This window comes from Scomber scombrus, chromosome 10 (assembly GCF_963691925.1).
Source record: "Scomber scombrus chromosome 10, fScoSco1.1, whole genome shotgun sequence".
Taxonomy (NCBI): Eukaryota; Metazoa; Chordata; class Actinopteri; order Scombriformes; family Scombridae; genus Scomber; species Scomber scombrus.
The window spans coordinates 27,626,893-27,651,705 of NC_084979.1; the positions used below are offsets into that span (position 1 = coordinate 27,626,893).

Here is a 24,813-nt window from a genome sequence, read left to right on the forward strand (position 1 = left end):
GTCGATGGTCTTTAACTGCTTTGCTGGTTTGGTCTGGTCATTGGAGTGTTGTACAGAATGGAGCTTCCCCAACTGGAAAATGTGAGACGGCGAAGGTGTGACAGTGCAGGTGAGATCGCCGATTAACTGCCTTTTGCAGAAAACAGCCAATATGTAGAGGAAACCTTGCAGCATGTTGTCACAATATAGTAAAGGCCATAGATATGTTTATACTGACTGAGTGCAACACAGATATGGAAGCACAAAAACAGGCTTCATGTGTCTTCATTCAGCAGGGAGATAACTTTCCTGTTGACTGTAGCAACTGCACAAGTAGCTGATAAACATACAGTAGCGGGCAAAGGTTTTTAAACACTATCTCATTCAAGTGAATGGGAACAGTGTCCAAACTTAGTAATAAACACACAGCAGTAATGAGTGATAGTAAGGTGGAGCTTTATAGGAAAGTAAAAGCCATAAACGTGCCTGCACTCACCTCACCCAAAAACAAGTGCAGAAATATGTAGAATTGATCAGTCTGCAATCTGATCTCCAGTAGCCCCTGCAGGTCTGCTTTCTTTTTCATATTTGCAGTGATTTGCTGACAAGCATTATTTAAAATCCTGGAGAAACACATCTCTTGCTGTTACATGTGTACAGCTATATGTATGTGTAAGTAAGACAGGACAAAATAATGGAAAGGAAAAGTCTTATTCTCAGTGGCTGTTGTTTTAGGGAAGACGTGCTGAACTGCTGACAGGGCAAGCACCCAATAAAATGGCATGTACCATCTCTTAATGGTCAAGCTCCTTCAAAAACACCATTAGTGGCTATCACTGCCATGATTATGACTGCCCAAGAGCAACTGCTTGTTAGACTTTGAACATTGGCCACAAACTGGGTATACAGTACTCTTATAATGTTCCTTGTTTGAAGTATGGGTGACATTACAGTTTGAGTCTGCATAATGTGATGACTGGTCCTGTCTTTTGTGATCAGGCAAGAAATGCAATGTCACTTTTCTTGCCTCATACACAGAAAAGCTACAGCTGATTTCCAGTATTTGTTGTGGAAACATGTTGATTTGACAGATGCCTTTACGCAAGTGCTATACTTAAAGGAAAGGTTCAATGGAATGTTAGATGAGAAGGTCGACTCCACGCTCACACCAGTCCGTTAAATATGAAGCTACAGCCAGCAGCCACTTATCTTAGATTAAACTGATCAACAGTTTATAAATAGTTCAAATTTGCTCCACCCTTTTTTTGAATGCTGTTTGTATCAGCAATTGTAATGGTAAAATATATAATACTGTATACACTCTTAAAGGAAGCAATGTGGAGAACTTTGACTTTTGATGCTTACTGTAAGTGCATTTGCTGATACTAACACTACACTTTTATTTCATTCAAAACTGAATCCCTTACTTTACAGATATGGAAAAGACTAATTAAATATAATTTGACCATAGAAAAGACTAGGATAACAATTAATAAAAGTAATTCAATGACGTAAGTAAGTATATTTATGATGCCCTATAAGACTTGTGGCAAAGCTGGGAGTGTGGGGGGGGGCTAAACTGGAAAAACACAGGACAGAGAACTAACGCGTCTGTGTAAACGTGTGTATTTATGCCCATAGAGGGTAGAGGGTGGGAATGAGGGGTGTGTGTGTCATGTTGTTATGTAATACCTGTGAATGTACAGTACATGTACAGTATGTCTTGGGTATGTGAATGCGTCTGTGTTTTCTGTTACCCTGACATCAACCAAGGTTATATATACATTATCTTAAATATACAGATATTAGTATTTGTCTCAGTTAGTAGGTAACTGTTAGCAATACAACAAAGTGGAAGTCATTAAAATATGTTTAAAGTAACTGGAAATAATTATACAAATATAAACGATACAGTACTGAGCAAAGGTTTTAGGCACTTAAAGTAAAGTGAGTAAGAATGCTGTGAATAATTTAAAGAAATATGAAGTTAATCAATTAACCTTATACAAAGTCCAGTAAACAGAAGCAACTTAAATGAAATTAATATAAGTTGTGAGCAGCTTTACCTTTTCAACAGCAGCAGTTTTTCAGGTACTCGGCAGGTCGGTTGTTCTGTATCTTGAAAATGCTGCCACAGTTCTTTCTTCTTCTGTGGATTTCAGCATCTCAGCTGCTTCTGTCTCTTCATGTAATCCCAGATTGACTCCATGATGGCCAGATCAGGGCTCTGTGGGGGCCAAACCATCTGTTCTGACTCCTTGCTGTCCATGTCAATAAAGATAGTTCTGTACGGCTTTGGGGGCGTACAATAAATTTGGGACTGATTGGATGCCTCCTTGATAGTATTGCATAATGGATGAGAATCTGAACATCTAAACTGCCTATTTGTTTTTGCACAATAATGTATAAATTGAAAAGTAAATGATCTGAATATTTCTTCCACCCCAAGGTATATTATGCATTCACTTGCTAGTTTATTAGGTAACACTAGATAAAATGAATGCAGTATGATGAAACAGCCTAGTCTGCCCTCATTCATATAAATGGGATGGACAAAATATTAGAAACACCTCTCATTATAACCAAGTTCAAGTTCAACCACACTGCAGACTACAGCTGCCAAAATAAATATAAAATAAATCATCTCCTCTCTATACAGATTAAATAAACACTGAACATTATAACCATCATAAAAGGCAGGCTTTATTGCAGGGCTGTTGTATTACACTACATTTACTTTTATGTAGGTGCTTACTCAAAGCAGCAGGGGGTCTAGGTGTCATTTCTCATAAGCAGCTGTCTGTTCTCTGTTAGTGAGCTGCTTTTATGAATTACTAGAGAGGAAAGTTGGCTGGTTTGCTGAATTCAAACCAGTCCAGCTTTCAAATGCACACAACATTAATAAGGTATTTTTATAGACTCTGATATGACTAACTTATCTAACCTTTATCAGAGCAAGAATATTTTTACAAACCCTTAATAACAACCTTCACTTCCTGGTGTATCCCAGATTCAGGATAAAAGATTAAACTGCCCTCTAGTGGTAAGAAATGAGAATCACCACTCCACACTTCACAGTTAGATAAACAGCTTGTGCATTACCCAACATGCTCATTTGAATTCATGAGAGGTTCCCACCTCTGTTATACTTGTCTCACATGGTTTCACTGCTCTTACTCTAACTGAGAAACCAGCTGTGTCACCACAACAGACATACAGCTAGGTGGATTTGGATGCCTCCCTGCTCTCTGACATCACCACAGAGACCTTGGCAGCTCCCCTTAGGCCATTTAAATCATGAAACAGACGGAGAGGCAGACAAGCAGGATGGCCTCCAGTCCTCCCCCTCCTGCCTACCAAGTACTTCTCCTTAGCAACAGTCAGCTGACCTGCAGTAGGTAGTGTTCAGTGAAGCACACACATGCACACAGATAGAGCAGTGTGCCCCAGTCGCTCACACTCACTCCTCCGCCTGCCACCTAGGCCTCATGGCTCTCACCATTAACACGTCCACAGAGCAGAAAAAACTCACACAGACTCCTCTGCTCAAGATCTGGGTGCCATGGATGGGCTGCAACTTGAACCGCAGGAGGGGATGTAAGTGCAGTAAAAACCCAACTCAAGCTTGAATAGAAGAAGAGTATGATACATTACTTAATCTGTGCTCCTGTTGTTTGTTCTGCCTCTACTTTAACTTAGTTCTTGTTTCAACAGACAAAGCTTTTGTTTGCATCACTTTGCATCAGCTCTTCCAGCAGCCATAGTGTTGCATACTGACTATGCTGGATCCTCAGCATGCATCCCTCTCCTCTTGTTGATGCAGGGTTGATCTCAGTCCTGTCGGGGGGATACAGGTAGGCAGGCAGCAGTCTGAGAGAGACAGAGGAGTCAGTCATGGGATGCCAGCCAGCATGGACCAAGCCAGGTCTGAGCTGGCTCTCTGTTCAGTCACTGACGTTGTCCTTTGAGCATTTTGCTGATGCAGCATACTCCATTCATAATCGAACAGCCTGGAGGCTGACACTCTCCATGTCCCTGTATAGACACACACAGACCATCCGGGTACTTTTGGGCTACAGCTAACTGGAAAGCAATCCTGCAGTGTGCCTTATAAATTACTGGCATTTTTGACCACAGACAGACAAGCATGAATCAACTGAGTCATGACTGGGTAAGAAACACACAGAGCTTTGAGGTTTGTGTGGAAAAGTATGAGCAGGGAATCCTATTATTCATCTCTGAGGTCATTCTAACAGTTCAATATATGGTGGCTCCTCATTTCTTAAAGCATTATTTTCTTCACTGTAACTTCATTAGATAATTGCAAGTGGTGATGCTGTCTAAACCAAGGCCTTAGATTTGTGCAGTAAGAAAAGTGGTTTTACAGTGAGAGCATTTCTGTTTAGTTTTATGCTCATTTGTAAAGTTTTGCATGGAAGAAACTGACATATTAACCCACTTGGAGATCAGGGGTGGTTCTTGTTATTGTCAGCCATATGGTGCATTACACTGTGCTGCTCTGGATGTTTCCCATATGTGACTACCTGAGGAGGGCAAGAATCTAGTTGGTAGAATTCACTCCTCACTTAAGAATAAATTGTACCTTATTTGCAGAGGATTATTTAATTGTTTGAATGTATTTATGCATCTGTTTATTTGTTTTTGCTAGTGGTCAGTCTGACAGGTTTCTGTGTCAAGACGTACAGCCAGATAAGCCTCATTAGGCTGGTTTACAGATATTTGAGCTGCACTGTAGAGCGCTTGTTCTCTCTTTTAATATAGATCAACTCGGCAGTGACACACGCATACAGCAGGCCCTGCAGCTCAGAGCCACACAGAACATTGCGTGACTCCGGATTGCATTTGATCATGAGGCCCGATGCTGTATGGCTAAATGATGCATCACATGCGCAACATTAACGCTTAAATTACATCAGCAGCAGCATTCGGTGACTATTGCTTTATGTTATTGTTTTTTTGTTTCCATCTCAGCCTCTGTGCCGCAGTTCTGTAACTCTCCTACAATGATTGTGATGGTGGGATTGCCAGCCAGAGGGAAGACCTACATCTCCAAGAAGCTCACTCGCTACTTGAACTGGATTGGAGTCCCTACAAAGAGTCAGTGAATCCTTGAATGCTGATCATGTAAATGTACTATCTAAATATATATTCTGTGAGGTTGTTTTCTCACCCTAAAAAGTAAAAAACAGTTTTTAACCTCTCTGTTGTTCCATTCCCACCAGTGTTTAATGTGGGCCAGTACCGCCGAGAGGCTTGCAAGACTTATAAGAACTTTGAGTTCTTTAAACCTGACAACGACGAGGCCATGAAGATCCGCAAGTAAGGACAATATAGATCTGACAAATCACTTAATGATGAGAGTCATTATGGGTAATGCTGATTTTACTTTCATACCTGTGACCTGATTTTTCTCCCTCTGTAATTTTATGTCACATTCATCATATTTTGCAGTGTTTGCTGCTTTGCCTATACGAGTGTAACTTTTCTCTCAGGGCCTGTGCATCCGCCGCCCTCAAAGACGTGGCTGCCTACTTCACAAAGGAACAGGGACAAGTAGCCGTGAGTAAGAGGACAACTGAAACTGTCCCTCTAATCACAATAATACACAATGATTCATTATGCATTTTCAGTTATCAATAAGATTAAGGTCATTTTGGAGAAAAGGGGCATCTTTCTGGCTTAGCTACTGAGTATAATGCCATGTAACACAACGGTATCTGTTGATCTGGATGGCAAGCTGCTACAACAACTACCATACAAGGATAAATAAAGGTGTATTGAATTGAATACTATATGGATGTGTTGATAACACACTGTCCGGTCCCCTCCAGGTATTTGATGCTACCAACACCACCAGGGAGAGAAGGGCAGTCATCAATAGTTTTGCAAAGGAGAAAGGCTACAAGGCAAGTACAGATGTGGATGTGACACAAAGATGTTTAACAAACAGATTGCAGAGAGTTAGATTACACACACATAGATACCACTAGAGCAGCAGTACCGCTATAGCAAGCAGGCAGTTAGCTTAGCTTAAAGACTGGGTATGGGGAAACAGTTATTCAAAGGTATCAAAATCCAGGTTTCCAGCCTGCTAAGCTAAGCTAAATTTCTGCTGGCCATAGCTTCATATTGAACAAACAGATATATCACTGATATTGATCTTCTCATCTAAATATCACAAATGTATTTTATAATGATTAAATAAATCAAACGTCTGATTGACCTTTTGTACACAGGTGTTCTTTGTGGAATCAGTCTGTGAAGACCCTGACATAATCGCAGAGAATATCAAGGTATGGGTCTCCTTCACATCCTCAGTCAAAGATGTATATTTTTATGCAAATGCTTAAAGTGGCTGGGATGTAGGTTTCTCAACTTAATACCACAGCTGACTGTCCTTTGCAGCAAGTAAAATTTGGGAGCCCCGATTACGCGGATCGTGACGTAGATGAAGCCATGGAAGACTTCAACCACCGCATTGAGTGTTACAGGGAACACTACATGCCTATAGATGATGACAAAGACAGGTACTGACCTAGTATGCTTTTCTTCATTTAAGATTTTTTTTTAAAAACAGATCCCTAATTTCTGCCAAATTCGTTTTTAAATGTATTTTTCCCAATACTGTCTTTTAACAGGAAGCTCTCCTATATCAAGATCTTTGACGTGGGCAGTAGATACCTGGTGAACAAGGTCCAGGACCACATTCAGAGCAGGATAGTCTACTACCTCATGAACATCCATGTCACACCGAGATCCATCTACCTGAGTCGCCACGGAGAGAGCGAGCTCAACCTATTAGGTCGCATTGGTGGAGATTCAGGCCTGTCCCCCAGAGGACATAAAGTGAGTGGACTGCACCATTCAAAGTTCAATCCCTTAATGCAAACCAACCACTTTAGTAGATAGACCACATACCTGGAAAACTATAGTACTCACTCTTGCTACTGATGTGTTTTTTTAACGTCATGAGTGCAGTAGCAGATCTCATACATGCAATCTCATGCAATATTCAACGGTTATAAGCCAACACAGGGCCAAAAGGAACGCAACACGCAACTAGTGACAACAACCTTAATAGATGAGCATGGACACACTGACACTCTTTACCATCTATATCAATCGACATGGCCAATACACGGACCCGCAACACAAAGGCAGGATGATGAAAAATGCTTTCACTCAACAAAGCTGAATGTTTGCTTGAAGAGAAAGGTGCAGATTGTTCCTCCTCTGGGGCAAACTTCTGGATGGATTTGGGGATGAAGTCCAGTAGCTGCTGAATCTGCTGAGATTGACAGCATGGCTGATAAATTGAGTTGTGGCTGTGCTATGGTGTTACAAGTCAAGGTTTCTGTTGTTATGATGATTTTCAGTAGAGTGATGGTCTCAGCATAAGTCGCTATGTAGTTCTTATGGATGGATTTTTATATAGATTGGGCCGTCTTACCAGTATGAAGCTCAGTGTGGCGGTACAGAGTGCTCAGCTCAGATTTAAACTTTTCCTCGTTTCCTACAGGCCATAGTTTTACATCACAGTCAAGCTTAGATGTTGGGATGAATGACAGGACAAGTGGTTGGAAGAGAGAGCTTTGCAGCGATCAGGTGGTCACTCAGTTAAAACCTCTGCTCCGCTGAGAGATGACTGTGTCTCATGTACACATAGTTTCGAAAACACATCTAAATATTCATGGATCTAGAGTCTGTCGATTCGTAATGGCCTCACTGTGCTGTTTCATATTTTGAACACAGTTTAATACATGCAATGATCCGACTTAGCATGTACCTGTTTTCCTCCACTTGTTTGTTGAGCACCTGTATGCAATGTCAATTTGGGCAGTGAAATTTACTTTTTCCAGGTAAACACAATTTCACAGCATTGTCCAGATGACTCCCACTGCTCTCATGTTTTGCAATCCTCTCAGAAAGTTTCAAATCTTTGTAACTTATCCAAGTAATGTTACCATCTCCACAACAGCAGATACAGAAAACAGTGTTGTCTTTTGTGTGCTAACTGTTAGCCACTTTATTGTCACGCCCTAAATTCATGCCGCCCACCGCAGACCAACTGCGTACATGAATCAGAAAAACTTGGTCTGAAACAGCAAGACAAGAACCAATAATATAATAATTACGATTTTTAATTTTTAAAAAAAAATGTACTCATTTTCTAGTATGCCAGTGCTTTGGGAGCCTTCATCAAGAGTCAGAAAATCAATGACCTGAAGGTATGGACGAGCCACATGAAGAGAACCATCCAGACTGCAGAGGCTGTGGGAGTCCAGTATGAGCAGTGGAAGGCTCTCAATGAAATAGATGCTGTGAGTTTATAAAGTTCACATAATCCTTCAGATGAAGACACATGTACAGCTAATATTCTATTTTTAGATGTTTTAAAATATGAGCCTGCCATCATGCTTGAATTCATCAGAGGTTGTGTATCTTTGGGGGAGTCTAATTACAAAAATATTTCACACTCACTTCCCCTTTCCTACTAAGGGTGTATGTGAGGAACTAACCTACGAGGAGATTCAGGAGAAATTACCAGAAGAGTTTGCAATGAGAGACCAAGACAAGTACCGTTACCGTTACCCCAACGGTGAGGTAAGTACTTCTCAGAATATACTGTGACTTGTTTTGGCCCTTCCTTTAACCAGAGAAGTAACAGTGAGTGTTTTTCTGGAACACGCTGTTCACACTTACACGTAAGACACACATTTCACACCTGGAAGCTGTCCAGTACAACCGCATTCAGATCTATTGGCCAATGAGCAGCCCCACTGGAGCAGTTTGGAGGTTAAAGGAATAGTTTGGCATATTAGGAAGAACATTACACTTCTCAATGATAGTTTGAAAAGAAAAGTGATACCATTAGAGGTGGAAAACATTAATCACTTTATTCAGTTGAGTTGCTGACAGTGCATGTCAGTCAGTGAACATATCACCGGTCTGACATCCAGTACTGATTCTAACCTTCAGCTTGTTGCTAGTCTCAGCTGTCACATCCAGTTCAGTACAAAACTAGCTTTTACGAGCTCTGCCCATATGTTAAACAGCTCAGCAGACTATTATTGAAAGCAGAGTTATCAGATAATGAATGTTTCTGTGTGTATTAATGGTCTTTTGGGGTGCTATAATGAGAATGTAATGCGCTATGAATCACTGCTGAGCTGACAACAGGTCTCTCATTAACCAGTCAGGGGAACACTGCTGCTAAAAGCTACTTATTCAGTCAGTGACAATGTTGATTCAGTCAGTTCACTTTGAACATTTGTTGAGAAAGATTTGTTTGTGCATGACCTCTAGATACCACTGTCATGTCTGTCTAATAAAAACTAAAGCTTTGCTTAACATAAAGACTGGAAACAAGGGGACACAGCTAGCCTGGCTCTGTCCAAAGGCAACAGAATCTGCCTACCAGCACCTCTACAGCACACTAATTCACAGGTTTGTCCAATCCTCCAATAATTTATGATTTATAGGGGTTTTAGTGGGAGTTCTTCTTTTTTTCAAAATATTTTTTCGGCATAGACGCCTTTATTGAGCAGTAGAAAGACAGGAAACATGGGAGAGAGAGGGGGGTGTGACATGCAGCAAAGGACCACCGGCCAGGATTCGAACCGGAGTGGGCTACGTACGTGGCATGCGCTCTAACTGCGGGAGTTCTTCTTGATTGGGTGGGAGTCTACACTGGTTGTCACTGCATTTTTGTATAAATTAAACAAACCAGATATAACTTGTTAGTTGGTTGCTAGTAAGCAGATTTGGTTACCTTTGGACAGAGACAGGCTGGCTGTTATCCCTGTTTCTTGTCTTAATGCCAACTGTCTCTTGGCTGTAGCTTCATATTTAATAGACAAATATGAGAGTGGTATCGATCTTGTCATCTAACGTTCAGCAAGAGAGCAAATAAGTGCATTTCACCAAATATTGAACTTTTCTTCTTCCATCTTAACTTATCCTTCCATATTCATTATAAGAGATTCTGACCAAAGTCAGGACAGAAAGAGTTGAATAATTAATGAACTCTTCAATTATTCTGTCTCTTGCACAGTCCTATGAGGACGTTGTCCATCGTCTGGAGCCAGTCATCATGGAGCTGGAAAGGCAGGAAAACGTTCTGGTCATCTGCCACCAAGCTGTAATGCGTTGCCTGCTGGCCTACTTTCTAGACAAACCTGGAGGTACAGAAAATCATGCTTCACCTCTGCAGGGGCTTGCTACTCTTCTATTTATACTGTTTTATAATGCTTTGAAATACCTTAAAAAATAACTTATCCATCTTATTTTCCTCTTTCTGAAGATGAGCTGCCTTATCTGAAATGCTCCCTTCACACTGTGCTCAAACTCACACCAGTAGCCTACGGTAAGTGGTTGGTACTTGACTCTGTGACATTTCCAGTCTCTGTAAGTCTTTCCCTGACAGTCTGGCTTTCTCTTCAATTGTAGGGTGTAAAATTGAGTCATTTTTCCTCAATATTGAAGCTGTCAACACGCACAGAGACAAGCCAGAGGTAAGTTTCCACAAACACACATTTGTCATAATAGATACCCGTCATTGCCAACTTGGTCTGTGGTGCATCACATACAGTTCTCTCATGGCAGCCGTGGTCGAAAGTAACGAAGTACATTTACTATTTTACTGTGCTATTTCCATTTTATGCCACTTTATACTTCCATTCCTCTACATTTCAGTGGGAAATACTGTACTCTCTACTCCACTACATTTATTTAACAGCTTTAGTGACTTTTCAGATGAAGATTTTACACAATGGATAATATAACAAGCCTTTAAAGTACAACACATTGATAAAGACTTTATAGGTTTTTTTCGTCTTTCAAAAAGCAGTGTGTAGTCAGGCTCACATTTCAGATGTCTATGAGTTGTTAACAGCTCCACCAAATGGGGATTTTTTCCCCCTCTAAACTTCTCACATGGTTTCATTTCAATAAATGTTCAAATGATCCAATATTTCAGCAAAAATTAAAGATTAGAGAAAAGGTCCAATAACTGAAAATAGATTTATGTATCAGAACTTGTTTTTTCTTCTTTCCTCTCCCATTAATCATCTCACCACCCATCACATGTATCTGCTGACCCTTTGGAGGGGCCCCACCCCTAGGTTGGGAACCACTGGACTAAACTAGCTAACTGTATATAAAGTAGTGTAAACTAGCTCCACCTCCAGCAGCTACAACAGTAACATGCTGCTCTAACACTGATGCTTCACTATTAATAATCTAATGATGTCATATATAATAATATTTCTGTCAGAGGGACCAAACCACTACTTTTACTGTAATACTACAACAAGCTCATACTACTTACGTACTCTTACTTAAGTGGGATTTTACATGCAGGACTTTTACTTGTATTTTTACAATGTTGCATTGGTACTTTTACTCAAATAAAGGATTTGTATACTTCCTCCACCACTGCATGGGAGGCAGTAATGTTAACCCAAACCCTTCATATTAGTGAAATATACAGCTGAACTGATTTGTCTTTTTCTCCTTTTAGAAATTGGAAACAAAAAATTAAAACAAAAATCTCCCCCTAAAGAAACTGAGTATTTGTGTTGCTGTTGTTGCAGAATGTCGACGTCAACAGAAACCCAGATGAAGCCCTGATCACTGTTCCTGATCACATATAGACGTTGTTTTGGAGAAACAGACCACAACCATGTGAAAGTGTGTTACTACTCATAAGCTAAACTAAATGTTCAAGATGCACTCCGGTTAAAGGTTGATTGTATGGAGGCAGAAGGAAGGGGTGCTTAAAGGCAGCAGACGACAAGATGGTAAAAAGTTAAGTTATTTCTGAAGCACATGTATTCCCCCTGCAGCGTCTACAGCTGGTACGGGAAGTTCTCTTTTAAATATCTCTGTCACCTGTTCCTGTGTCTTTTCTGACTCTATTAAGTGCAAGATTTTAAAAGTGGCATTGTTTACAAGTGAGGGAAATATTTCTGTATTTAAAGGCTGAGAGAAAAACATAAAAATATGTAGGGAGGTTGTTATAACGTAAGCCTACATGCACATGTAACTGTTGTACAGATACTAAAATATGTTGTTGATCGTCTAGGAATCAGCACCATGGATAGCACCCAAACAAAACAAAACAAAAAAAGAAACTATTTGTTGTAGATTTGACAACTTGGCTGTAACATTTGTAATGTAGATTAGATGCCAAGCTTCAGGAAGGATTGAATGAAATGTATGTATGATTGAATGTAAATAAATAATGTAAAGAAAGTGTCACCTCAGAAAATAAATTCACAATTCAAGTCTGTGTGCTGTTTGTGGTTTGCTTGGCAGCTTTGTTACGTTGCTCACTCTCCCACAGAGAAGATGAAGAAAAAGTTCAGTTTAACATGATTGCACAACAGACCAATGGACTGTTCCTTTCAGCCAATAATGGCTCCTTATGTAAGAGCACTCAAGGAAAATAAAAACCCACATTTGGGAGTAATTTAAATTGAATTTAACCAAGAATGAAGACTTTTAGGTGCACTCTTGCACAGCTGAGAGGAGAAGAAGAAGGAGGAGGAAGTGTTTTGGTCCCAAATAGTTGAGCAGGGGTTAATAATCCCTCATTTCCCTCATGGACCTCAGTGGCAGCAGTCCGCGAAATTTCCAGTATGCATGAACACAAGCTGGGAGCTGCTTTCTCCAACACAGAGGGACACACGCAACTTTCTGACTGAACTTCACCCCTTTTCGCCTGCTTTGCTTTTATGACGGATATTTAAATCTTATAAGAAAACACTTTTTAAGTTGTCATCACTGCTGTGGAGTTATTTAAATTAAGCAGAGGGAGGGGAAGGAGGACTGCCCCGTGCAAAAAATAACTTGTGTAAAATGTGAGGTGTGCACTGCGTCCTGCTGTACGTGCCACCTCAGTCCCGCTGACAACGTGACGCCGCCGGGAAACTCAACTTCTTTTGGAGCCTAAAACCTGTATTATTATGGAAATGACGCGTTTAAAATTTCAGTGCATTCTAGTTTTCTTCACTTTTTGTGTGCAAGAGGGATTATCAGAGGATTATGCAGCGCGGATTGGAGAAAATATACTTTTACAGGTGAGGATATTCTTTCGGTTATGTGCCAAAAGTCGTCGCTATATCAATTTAAAGGGGTGATGTGCTCATATAAAGCTAAACTTTACTTTGTATTTAATTAAACAAGAATCAATCATATCAGTCACAAGTTAATGCTTGGACAAACAACATTGCATAAACTTGTTTTTTTAAATTATTATTATTATTTAATATTTTTAAATACCAGGGCCCCCAGTAGGTTTTTGCAGCACAGTGAAAGAAGTATCATGTAGTGTCATCTGTTATATGAAATATGTGATTTTTTAAAATCTTGTCTTTTAAAGGATTTCCACTTAATTTTATTTGTTTGTTCCCAGTGATGTCCAGGATATGTGGTAATGTATTGACACAGCAATGACTTGTGTGCAAAATTAACATTTGAAACCAAACTGTGCAGCCTCACCGGCCCTGTGTACAGTGAAAGCATTTATTTCCAGTTCCTCTTCCCCTTCCATTCATGAATGGCTTTGATTCAGACTATTTTGACACAAAATCTTGACCCAACCCTCACATGGGCAGATTGTAGAGATTACTTCAAAAAGGAGGCATTTTGATCAACCTCTGTTGCCGAAAAAAACATTGTGCACTGTAGGTGAAGCTTCACATCAGTATTTGCCATTACTACTTCCCCTTTCTCCTCTGTCTTAAAAGCACCAAACATTTCCACCAAACTACTCAAGCACTCGACTAACATGCTGTCTTGTTTCTTTTCCAGAGAATAAAGCGTCAAAGCAAACCAACAAAACCAGTGGTAAGTTTTTGTGTCACAGCACTCATTGTCAAAAGTTTTTGTTATTATATATGCAAATGCATTTGCATGTAATAGCAGAAATATAGAATGAACATGGCTCAATTATAGAACTGTGCTGTATCATTTGGTCCTGGAGTTGCCCCCTGTACAAAGTGAACTACTGAACATGCTTCACTGACAGGGAAACAACCCTGAACACCTCTCATCGTATCATCAGTAGCTCCACGGTGGTTTGGCCTGAGTTTGCTGCAGTCCCATGAACACATTCTGTCTGTATAGCACAAACCACAGCCTTCCTAAATACCAGCGAGCTGGAGGGCTGATGTGGCTTTCTTCCTCAGGCCTGTCGCCTCGTCCTGCAATAATGTGGCCGGCACTGACCAGATTGGTCCCAGCAGGCGCCGGCGTTACCCGAGTAAACAAGAGGAGAGCAAAGGCATCATGCAGGGAACTGCTTTGTTTTGTTTCGTTGACTTGTCAGAGCGATGCAGGCCAAACTGTGATATGGGAAAGAAAGAAAAACTGTTCCGTGTGAGGTTTATAATGGTGTTTTTCTTGTGCCTCAGGGTAGTACAACATTCATGGCTGCCTTTGATAGTCACTGATGGGCAGTATCACATCTATGTATAAATATAGCATGAGCCTACAGTTATTTTGGACCACTCTAGCCCTTTTTTGGATCTAAATAAGTTTTATTCACACAGCAAAACTGATCAGCTCACCAAGCCAGCCTTTCTTGCATTCAGTGGATCAGAGTAATGTGTCTTGTTCCTCAGAGTAAAACAGTACTTTCACAAATGCTGCTTGGCTCCAGTATGTGATAAAAATCTCCTGATCTCCTTTAACCTTTAAAGTGATTTGTCACGTATCTGTTATGTCACTAGCTGAAGGTGACAGACTACCACGTGAAGTGTTCGGTGGTGTCCCGCTATGCTGTTACCTCAGTCCAAAGTGCAGTATGGAACCAGCTAGCCATCACTAAAGAGGCTGCCTTTGAGGTGGACCTGCCCTCCTCTGCTTTCATCTCCAACTTCACCATGTAAGTCGGTCCATCAAGTCTTCCACAATCTCTCTGTCTGTTAACTACAGTGTGCATCATATCAGCAGTACGTCAGTGTTTCCTGTATTTATTTCTGAGTATGTTTGAGTGTCTATATTTCCATTTCCTTTACTTTTAATTTCTTCTAATCTCTAAAATCACTTTGAAAGTCAGTCAGTCGTCTCAGTTACTGTGTTTTGGATGCAAATTCCTGAGAAGTAGAATGGACTTATAAAGTGGACAGATAAAGTATCCACACCTCCAGGTCAAAAGTATTTCCCTCGAAGGAATCTTGATCGTAGGAATAATATTTCCCTGCGGTTTGGTGAGAAACTGAAATAAATATAAGTAATGTTCTCATTGATGGGCAAAATCCAGGAATAAAACTTCAGAGGAATTATGTAAGGAACTAGTATTCCGGTCCAGAGGAGGTGCATAATTTGATTAGTAAGAGGGTCGTTTACCGCTCTCCTTTAAAAATGCTAAATATAAACAAAACAAATAAGTCAACATCGCAGGCCAAGCAGCAAGTGTGGAGCTGGATTTGGGAGCGGAAGCAGGTCAGGAGGAGGGGGAACCTGAGGGCAGATGAATACCAGGCTTTGTAAATGGGAGTCAGAAAGTTAATAGAGAAAATGACAGGAGTTTGCCTAGTCTCCCCTTCTCTCCCCTGCACAGTTTACCAAGGCGCCCTGCCAGTTTAGATTAGCTACATGCGGCACACACATGCTTACATCTAATGTATGTATAGGTGCTTGTAGACCTTAGTATGTGTGAGTCTGTAATGTGTACAGCTTTTTACAACCATAATCCTTCACATCTCTCTTTCTCTGTCACTCTCTTTCACAGACACACACACACAGCTACACATATACATATTTTCCCACACGCTCCTCTACTCCTGCACATCACTAAATACCCAGAGGAAAAAAGGCTGTGGCAAAAGTATTGCGTTAGTTCTTTGGCATTTCTGGGTCTGAAACTAAGAAGTCTGTGTTCTGTGTGTAGGTCACTGATGTATAGCCATTCCTTTACCCCCTTAGCCCGCCACACATATAAATACAAGCACCTCCATTTTCCACTCTGCTCTCTCATTCCATTTTGCTCTGTGTCTCAAACAAGACCCGTTTCAAGCCTGTGGGTTTATTTTAGTTAGCCCTTGATGTTTTTTTCTCTTTGGATATATTTGTCCAAAGAACTTGACCTTAATTTAGCACCTTGTCACGTGACATGCGTGGTCACCAAAATCTAGGAAGTGCACCTCGTGAATTGGTTCATGCTTTTGAGTGCCGGTATAGGTGTGTATTTTGCTGGGTGTAGCACACAGGCGGCACTCCATCTGAGCATCACCGGCCTTCAAGATCTCTCTTCATTAATCCTGTTTTCAGAGGGAAATTACTGTTTTCCACTTACCCTGTTTATGACCCCGCGGCCCCTTCACATCGTATGAACGCCATCTGTAAACATGCATGATGTGTGTTTGTGAAGCAGCTCTATGATCGCTCTGGAAATACAAGGCGCAAAATAAAGTAAATCATGCTCAACAACTCAATGCGGGCCAGGCGTGTTTCTGACTGAAATATAATCTGGCTACTGTGAGTCAAACAGAGAGCTGTTTCTTCTTCCTTTTTCCTCTATCCCATCAGCACCTCCAATGGCAAGGTGTATGTGGCCCAGGTGAAGGAAAGAGCTGCTGCCAGGAAAATTTACGACGCTGCTAAGAAGCAAGGGAAAACTGCCGGACTTGTTGCCACTAAGTCAGTCACAGACAAATTTAGAACTTTTTTTTTTTTTACACCTTTAATTATTACAGAATAAAAAGATGTAATGTTATTCCCTAAGTATATGTTTAGTATGCAATATTGTGCTGCATGTTTTGTAACGCTAATACAGTTTTTAATATTACATTGATTGATTAGATCCAATACATTATTGTGAACTGTTTGTGCTCCAGAGAGAGGGAGATTGAGAAGTTTCGTGTGGCAGTAAGTGTGCCGTCTGGAGCTCGGATGTTCTTCTCACTGTCCTACGAGGAGCTGTTACCTCGCCGACTGGGCCGCTATGAGCTCAGTTTGGGTCTGAGGCCGGGACAGCCTGTCCAAAATCTCACATTAGATGTCAGTATAACAGAGCGAACGGGCATCAGTTTCATCAAGGTCCTTCCACTCAAGACAAGCCGACTGCTCTTCAACACTGCTCAAGGTAAAAAGGATCAAGATATAGTGGAGATTTGTGTTACGATGAGAAACATTCAAAGAACCAAATCATCCTTGATCACATTATCTTATAAATCCTGGCAAGAAAGCAAATAAGCATGTCAAACTCTTCCTTTAAAGGAAATTATCTTGATTATTACTTAAACCATTTTCCATTACTACTACATAGACTTAACTGCTGACATGTTTAGATGCACTGCTTTCCTACAGGTGCTGCAGATGCACCCGCGTCCACTCATGTTGAGCAGAGTACTGGCTGTGCTCGAGTTCACTACAGTCCCACTCTGCAGCAGCAGAACAGCATCTCTTCCAAGGGTCTTGATGCAGACTTCCTCATTCACTATGATGTGAACCTCAGAGACCTCATGGGTGATGTCCAGGTCAGGAGCATCTTTTCATTTCTGGCTTGTCTTAGTGTGCATGGATGTGTTAACACAACTGTAAAGGATCACAACACAAAAATTAGTTTTTCCGCTTTGTACTCTTCTCTGCCTCTCTTAGGTGCATGATGGCTACTTTGTGCATTATTTTGCACCCAGAGGACTTCCTGTGGTTCCTAAGGATGTTATATTTGTCATTGATGTCAGTGGCTCCATGATAGGCACCAAGATAAAACAGGTAAAGTGGCCAAGTCACGTTCACATAAAACTTATGGACCACCAAAGGTTATTTAAAAAGGAGACGTTGTTCTAAGTGTTCTAAGATGGATAAACTTGCTAAAATATGACAATATGTTGCTAGAACTAATGTAGGTTTTCTGTCAGTAATTCTAATCATTTCTGTCAGTAGACCAAACAGGCCATGAGCACCATCCTCGGGGACCTCAGAGAGGGAGACCACTTTAATATCATCACCTTCTCAGACAAGGTTCACACTTGGAAGAAAGGACGAACAGTGCGTGCCACTCGGCAGAACGTACGAGATGCCAAAGACTTTGTGAAGAGGATTATTGCAGAAGGATGTGAGTTGAAATGTGATATTCACTGAGCAACGTTTATCGTTGTATCTTTTTTCAACTTCTTCAATATTTGTTTGTTCAACACTAATTGTCCTCATTGCTCCACTCTTTTTTCAGGGACCAATATCAATGCAGCTCTGCTTTCAGCTGCTCAGCTTGTCAATCCACCATCCTCTAGATCTTCTGGCCAATTCTCATCCCGTCGTGTCCCTCTGGTCATTTTCCTCACTGATGGGGAGGCAACAATTGGCGTAACAGCTGGTGACACCATCCTTAGTAACGCCAAGAAGGCACTAGGCACGGCCTCTCTGTTCGGCCTTGCTTTTGGAGATGATGCAGACTTCCTCCTCCTGAAGCGTCTGGCTTTGGATAATCGAGGTGTAGCTCGGATGGTGTACGAGGATGCAGATGCAGCCTTGCAGCTGAAGGGCTTCTATGATGAAGTGGCCAGCCCTTTGCTATCAGACATCCAGCTGTCCTACCTGGATGATCAGGCGTTTGACATCACCCGCTCCCTGTTCCCAAACTACTTCCAAGGCTCTGAGTTGGTGGTGGCTGGGAGGGTTAAACCAGGGGTTAAGGATTTAAAGGTGTTAATGTCTGCCATTGATTCAAAGCAGCATGTCAAGTTGGAGAATGATGTGTTGATTTCCCAAGCAAAGGGGAATGGGACTGCATATTCGCTTGACTGTTCAGGAGGTTTAGAAGGAATCTCCAGCTTTGTGCATCGTCTCTGGGCGTATTTCACCATCAAAGAGTTGCTGCTAGCCAAACTGAATGCGACTGACCCTGCTACTCAGAGGTTACTGGCAGAGAAGGCCACCAACCTCTCCCTCAAGTATAACTTTGTTACACCGGTCACATCTTTAGTTGTAGTGAAGCCAGATGCAGATGAAGCAGCTCAAACTCCAACCACCACAAAACCCACTACTGCAGTCACTATAACCACGACAGCAACGACTACCGCTATGTCCAAAATATCAGCTGCTGGTGCTGCAAAGAAGCCAAACTCACCCTCTAACACAAGGCCAAAAAAAGCAAAACCAGACCCTCCTCAGCCACCTCCCGGACACTCTACACCACAACCTAAAAAAACATCATTACCACTTTCACCATCCAAGAAAACCACAACAACGTCAAGTCCCAGCTCCACTAAAACTGCCCCAGCGCCACTCTCTGGCAAAAAGCCCTCTCCTTCCCGAAATGATTCTAAAACTGCCTCCCTTCTTCCTGCTGGAAAGTTATCCAACTCTTTGCTTAACGCTCTAAAAACAGCGCCACCCCCTGCACCTGGAAAAATATCCACCCCCCAGCCCATGAAAACAATCCCACCCTCAACAACAACAACAACAACTACTACTGCTGCTACTACCACCACAATGCTAACATTCACCACCAGCACCACACCTCCTCTCAGGACTGACCCTGTATTCCTGCCTGGGAGACCCCTTACTGCACAGCCCAGTACAGTGAGGACAGCTCTGTCTCCTGTCAAATCGGCTGCATCCTCCACAGAGGCAGAACAACCACACACCACATCCGCTTCAGGTCTTACTCACCCTGAAATCACCACTGCTCTGTCACAACTATTGTCTCCACTCATCCCTCCCACCCCGGCCCCGGCTCCGGCTTTTGAAGGCAACGACACAGACTCAGATGTGGACGTAGATCTGAGCATCGCCACCTTTGTGTCAGCTACTTTTGCTCCCATGCCGGGTGTGACAGATGGGCCAAGACTGTGGGAGGCAGCAGGGCTTCTGGGTAGGTTTGTCCTAACCTTCCTGTAGATTGCAGACTTAGTATTATTATGTCTAAGTGAATGTACTTTATCTCTCCACTAGATGTCTCCACCTCCATTCAGATTCAGAGGAAAGGTGAAACTGAATTTCCTCTCTATGTTAACATTTCTCAGAGCTTTTAATTGCATTTTATGTGACAAAAATGACTTTAAATGAAATAAGGTACTTATTAACTACACGGCAGCATTGGAGCTGAATGTTGGGCAGTGATTTTATTTTTCTGTCTCTTTTCTGATAAATAGATATTGACCTTGTGAAAGGTGAGTATCACTACTAGTTCTTCATAATATGTCAATCCTGTTAAAATCAAAATTTCTTGGTGAACAGCAGCATGTGTCCTAAACTTCTTATCTCACTGCTTGCTTCCAACTCCCAGACTACGATGCAACCTACGACTATGACTACGATCTCAGCTACGATGCCTGTAAGTTTTAAATGCTTATTGGAAGCAAATCTGGACTGTAGCTGCATTTCAGGCCTCGACATTGAACATTTTCACATAAAACACATGTCTTTGACTTATTTTCAGGGGACGATAGTGCAGACACAGAATCATTTGGTGAGTATTTAGTGGGTTTTGTTTACAGCTTTGTGTCTTGAATAATGTACTACTTGTTGTAGAGACACTGCTCGCAATACATGTTTAGTCCTGTGATTGGTTTCAGTGCTTGGGAGTGAGGAAGACTGTCCTTTAGTTGAATGTCTTGTGCTTTTAGAGCCTCCGTCCAGACTGAGCACCGTCAGGGTCTTCTCCTCATCAGGTCAAGAGCCAACATTTTATGAATTTGTTTTTAATTAAATCCTCAATGTAATTTAAATATTTTAAGTACCAATGTTATATTTGTGCTTGTCTGTTGCAGTTGATGGAGATCCTCATTTTGTGGTACAGTTGCCAAAGCTGCATCAGAACCTCTGCTTCACAGTAGACGGCAGAGCTAATGACGTTCTCCGACTGTTAGAGGACCCAAAGAGAGGTTCGCATGTCAATACATTTTCTCATTTCAGTTTCAAGTTTATATGTATTAAGATCAGTTAATGCATACTACTTTTTGGTGAATTACCAAATGTGAATGTGCTCCCTTCCTCTTCAAGGGATCATTGTGGATGGCCATTTAATGGGGGCTCCATCCAAGCACGGTGCAGAAGAGCGCCCCCGAACCTACTTTGACAGGCTCACCATCTCCTCAGCCACAGCTGGCTCTGGTGACATTATGATCACACTCTCATTGGACAGTGTGGTGGTGGAAGGGGAAGGGCAGGATATCCTCCCCATCAATCAGCAGGGATCGGTGACAAGGCAGGGTGTGACGGTTGCTGTGGACAACCATCGGAGCTGCTGGATCGAGCTGACTAAGGATATACGCTTCCTGGTTCTGTTCCACCAATACAAACACCCCAGCTACCTACAAATGCCACACCTGGGTTTTTACATCACACACGGACGAGGACTGTCTGCCTCAACTCAAGGTCTACTCGGTATGTGCACATCAGCAACTAAGGATTATTTTCATTTATGATTATTTTCTCGATTAATCGATTATTGGTTTGGTCTATAAAATGTCAAAAAATGGATAAAACATCAATCAACAACAGTCCACATCTCAAAGCTTGTCAATTTACTGTCACAAAACCAGAAAATATTCACCTTTGAGAAGCTGGAATGAGATCATTTGAGTATTTCTTTCTTAAAGAATGACTTCAAATGATTAATCGATTATTAAAATAGTTGTTTCACTGATAACTCTCTGGCCTCTGTGAACTATGCATCTCACACACTGTCCTCTGTCTACCTACAGGCCAGTTTCAGCATGCCGACATGAGCGTAAAAGTGGTTAAGGATCATCAGGATGGAGGTGCTCACCGGGCTAACAAGGAGGGAATTTTGAGCAATTCTGGGATCCTGAGGTGGGGATCAGAGCACGTGCCCGTCACTTTGCAAGACAAGACGCTAAAAGACACTGTGCGAAAACGCCACCTAGGCAAGTGTTGGGTGGTGCCCAAGACAGAAATAGAGAGACTACTGGGTCATCCGTATGAGAGCTACGTGGTGGAGCATGTGTAATTCTAGCTGAGTCAACTCCGCCTTGTTGCCTCTCTGCTGCACAGCTCAGGTCACGGCAATTATCAATGGCATGGTTATTGGACAAAGGGATGAGCAGGAAGTAGGACTCCACAGGTCTAAAATGACAAGTTGCCACAGTGTAATATTCTGAAAGGAAGCAGTGAAACACAGGTGTGGTTACAAAAGAAGAAAAGTGGGGGTTACAGATTAGAGACCACAGTGAAAGAGAAAGCTGCAAATAGAGGAATAACGAGGATGTACGGTTCTACATGTAATATGGTTAAGGACTGAGTGATGCTGATGTGCCTTAACCATCATCACTGAATTTGAATTAGACTCAATCTCTGTGTTCAACATCTATGGCCGAGACGCAATGTTCTCCTGTTCGCATGGCAACCACAAGATGTCTATTTGTGCTGCAGCAGTTTGTTCCCAAATGTCTTGCACACTAATAATGTTCACAACTTCAAATGATATTCATCTTATATGTCATTATGAGGTGATTATTAGACAATAACAGATTTTTCTATTTCAGAATGATTTATAAAAAAAAAATTGTATCATTTTGTGAGTTGTATTTTTTAGTACAAGTGTATATAAACTATTATTGTATGTATGTTAAGATAATCTTACCCCCCAAAAAGGTTACTCATCTGGATGTAGTGATTGCATCTTCAAAAAGGTAACAAAAATCAGGGTCTTTCCAGGTTTGCCATGTGCTTTTTATTTTTCTATCATTTCATTCGCAGTTTAATTCATTTTATTTGTTACACAAGACATTAGGCATTGTTCACATACTAGTGATCAAACAAGGACAGTAAGTTTTCTACTACTCAGCCTGAACTATTTCTTTTGTCAATTTCAAGGGATATTGTCAATAGTGGTTTTCAAAGGCCAAACTGGATGGAAATTAAAACAGTACAACCACACATGAGGCTTTTGTCTTCAATAAATTAAAAAAAAAAAAAAAAAAAAGAAGAAGAAGAAGAGAGGACAGTATGCTGAGGAAGGGCAGGGGAAAGAGGGAGGGCTTTAAATATATCTATGTTCCAGGAGTAAACAGTATTCCAGTTTTTAATCAGATAACATGTTTCCAGGATGAAGACCACACACAATGTTCAACGATGCACAGTGTGAGATTGTTGCGATAAACACGGCTTTTCAGAGACCGTTGCTGTTATCCTTCCATCAAAACCTGTTTCTTAAGAATGCTAATAATCATATTAAACCATGATGCAACACTGGAATGATCACTGAATAAAAAGGTAAACATAACACATGACACAGCAAATAACAAATAAACAAAAAAAACAAAGAAATTTCGGTGTGCATCACTTTTGTTAAAATCCATTTTTATCATCAGAACGTAAACTAATAGCATAGCATATTCAGCATTTGACGTAAACCTTCCACAATACGTCAGTGAAATTTGAATAAATAGAGCATAACAATAAGACACGTCAACACCCCAAACACGCAGTAACTTTGTTTAGAGTTGTTAAGGGAATTGGTCTCGATGGGTAAAGTGAAATGGGACCGCTTCAGTGTTTTAAAAGGAAACCATTGGGAGTGTCTCATCTGTTGTTGATGTGTAACAAGCCAAGCCCAAGATCAATCTGGCTGTTAGGCCGCAGCGATATGAGGAAGTGCCTCGACTCCGGTGTACAGTAACAGCCCTGATTTGGTTAAAAAAACAATATCCCTTCTATAGTATTCTGTCAGCTTTACAGAGAAACATACACTACCAAACTGTACTTTAAAACGTTGTCAGTTTTGCCAATAACAGCAACAGCATTTTGGCACAAGACAGACCTGCCACTAACGGTTAGATAAACAAAGCGGTACATTTTGTGATAGGGCCCAAGCATGTTAACAAGACCCCAAATTAAGGCTACAACCAACCAAATAAAAGCTTCATGGTTCATTCTTGTAGGGTGGCATTTGTTACTGGGGCTTCATACTTTTGCTACGCTGAAGAGTCTTCTAAAAGTTAAGGGAGTAATCAGCTTTTTACTCTATTTAACTGCAATTTATTTCCTAGGATTTAGTCTCTAGGGGATTGACTTATCTCAATGACATACACAAGGGTTGAAACAACCAAGAAACAATCTGGTGCTTTCACTATGAGCCGAAATTTCAGTCTTCGCCCTCTTCACTCAAAAGTGAAACTTTCCAAAATGATCAAATCCAAAAACCTTCCTCTCATACATTCTGTTCTCCACGGCGCACTTCCTCGCATCTCAACTCAATTCAATTAGCCATAATCAGCTTCGTCTTCATCACTCGCATATCAAATCTCAGCCAACACTTCGCAGAAAGCCTCACCTGACACTGGACAAATCCATTTCCGTGCCTCTTTTGCTCCTGACATTCCCTTTTTTTTTTCTTTTTTTTCTTTTTTTTTTTTAAATATTCAGCTTGAAGACCACAGTTTAAACCTCAACTCTGTAAACGTCATAACTTCAGCCAGTGAAATGTGCACCAAATATATAGAAATAAAACTCTTCAATAATTTAAAATGTTAGAAAGTAAACTATTCAAATTTAAAACTGACATCACACAACAGAGATAAACAAAGGAACTGTTTTTGTTTTTTTTGGAGAGGTTGGGGGTGGTGGTGTAGAGGGGTGACAGTTAATAGCCACTGGTTAGCTTGCCTGCTAGCACAGGGAACACAACAGCATTGCAAAGTGAGCACTATCAGTTGACAGAACAGCCCATTTATATGTAACTTTTCATCACATTTGTTTTTTTGTTTTTTGCCTGACCAACAGATTTTGCCAAAAGGAACGCCGTCTATTGAAGTAACACAGGTAAAAGACCAAGTAAGAGAAAAGTGAAAGCAGGGTTGACAGGAGCGATGCGTGGAATGGTCCAGCCTTCATAAC

At 41.2% G+C, this 24,813-nt stretch overlaps 2 protein-coding genes across 2 annotated transcripts; both read left to right on the plus strand.

The window, feature by feature from the left end:
- LOC133987241 (6-phosphofructo-2-kinase/fructose-2,6-bisphosphatase-like) lies at window positions 1–12,287 on the plus strand. Its single transcript, XM_062426541.1, has 14 exons — window positions 1–109; window positions 4,972–5,097; window positions 5,223–5,319; window positions 5,493–5,559; window positions 5,832–5,906; window positions 6,237–6,293; window positions 6,406–6,527; window positions 6,639–6,846; window positions 8,175–8,321; window positions 8,500–8,604; window positions 10,055–10,184; window positions 10,304–10,366; window positions 10,450–10,514; window positions 11,595–12,287. Exons 1-14 carry the CDS (start codon window positions 58–60, stop codon window positions 11,652–11,654), a joined length of 1,374 nt encoding a protein of 457 aa, XP_062282525.1. The 5' UTR covers window positions 1–57; the 3' UTR covers window positions 11,655–12,287.
- A 687-nt stretch (window positions 12,288–12,974) lies between these two features.
- itih6 (inter-alpha-trypsin inhibitor heavy chain family member 6) lies at window positions 12,975–21,925 on the plus strand. Its single transcript, XM_062427773.1, has 17 exons — window positions 12,975–13,082; window positions 13,816–13,851; window positions 14,736–14,890; window positions 16,537–16,647; window positions 16,845–17,092; window positions 17,317–17,486; window positions 17,608–17,724; window positions 17,896–18,067; window positions 18,182–19,825; window positions 19,906–19,938; window positions 20,106–20,123; window positions 20,240–20,287; window positions 20,393–20,422; window positions 20,580–20,624; window positions 20,724–20,837; window positions 20,956–21,339; window positions 21,660–21,925. Exons 1-17 carry the CDS (start codon window positions 12,975–12,977, stop codon window positions 21,923–21,925), a joined length of 3,699 nt encoding a protein of 1,232 aa, XP_062283757.1.
- The last annotated feature ends 2,888 nt before the right edge of the window (window positions 21,926–24,813 follow it).

Coding starts and splice junctions, on each gene's coding strand:
- LOC133987241 (XM_062426541.1), top strand. CDS start 58: ATGGAGCTTCCCCAACTGGAAAATGTGAGACGGCGAAGGTGTGACAGT. Junction 5,907..6,236: donor CAAAGGAGAAAGGCTACAAG/GCAAGTACAGAT, acceptor TTTTGTACACAG/GTGTTCTTTGTGGAATCAGT. Junction 6,294..6,405: donor TAATCGCAGAGAATATCAAG/GTATGGGTCTCC, acceptor TGTCCTTTGCAG/CAAGTAAAATTTGGGAGCCC.
- itih6 (XM_062427773.1), top strand. CDS start 12,975: ATGACGCGTTTAAAATTTCAGTGCATTCTAGTTTTCTTCACTTTTTGT. Junction 20,838..20,955: donor GTTAGAGGACCCAAAGAGAG/GTTCGCATGTCA, acceptor TTCCTCTTCAAG/GGATCATTGTGGATGGCCAT. Junction 21,340..21,659: donor CTCAACTCAAGGTCTACTCG/GTATGTGCACAT, acceptor GTCTACCTACAG/GCCAGTTTCAGCATGCCGAC.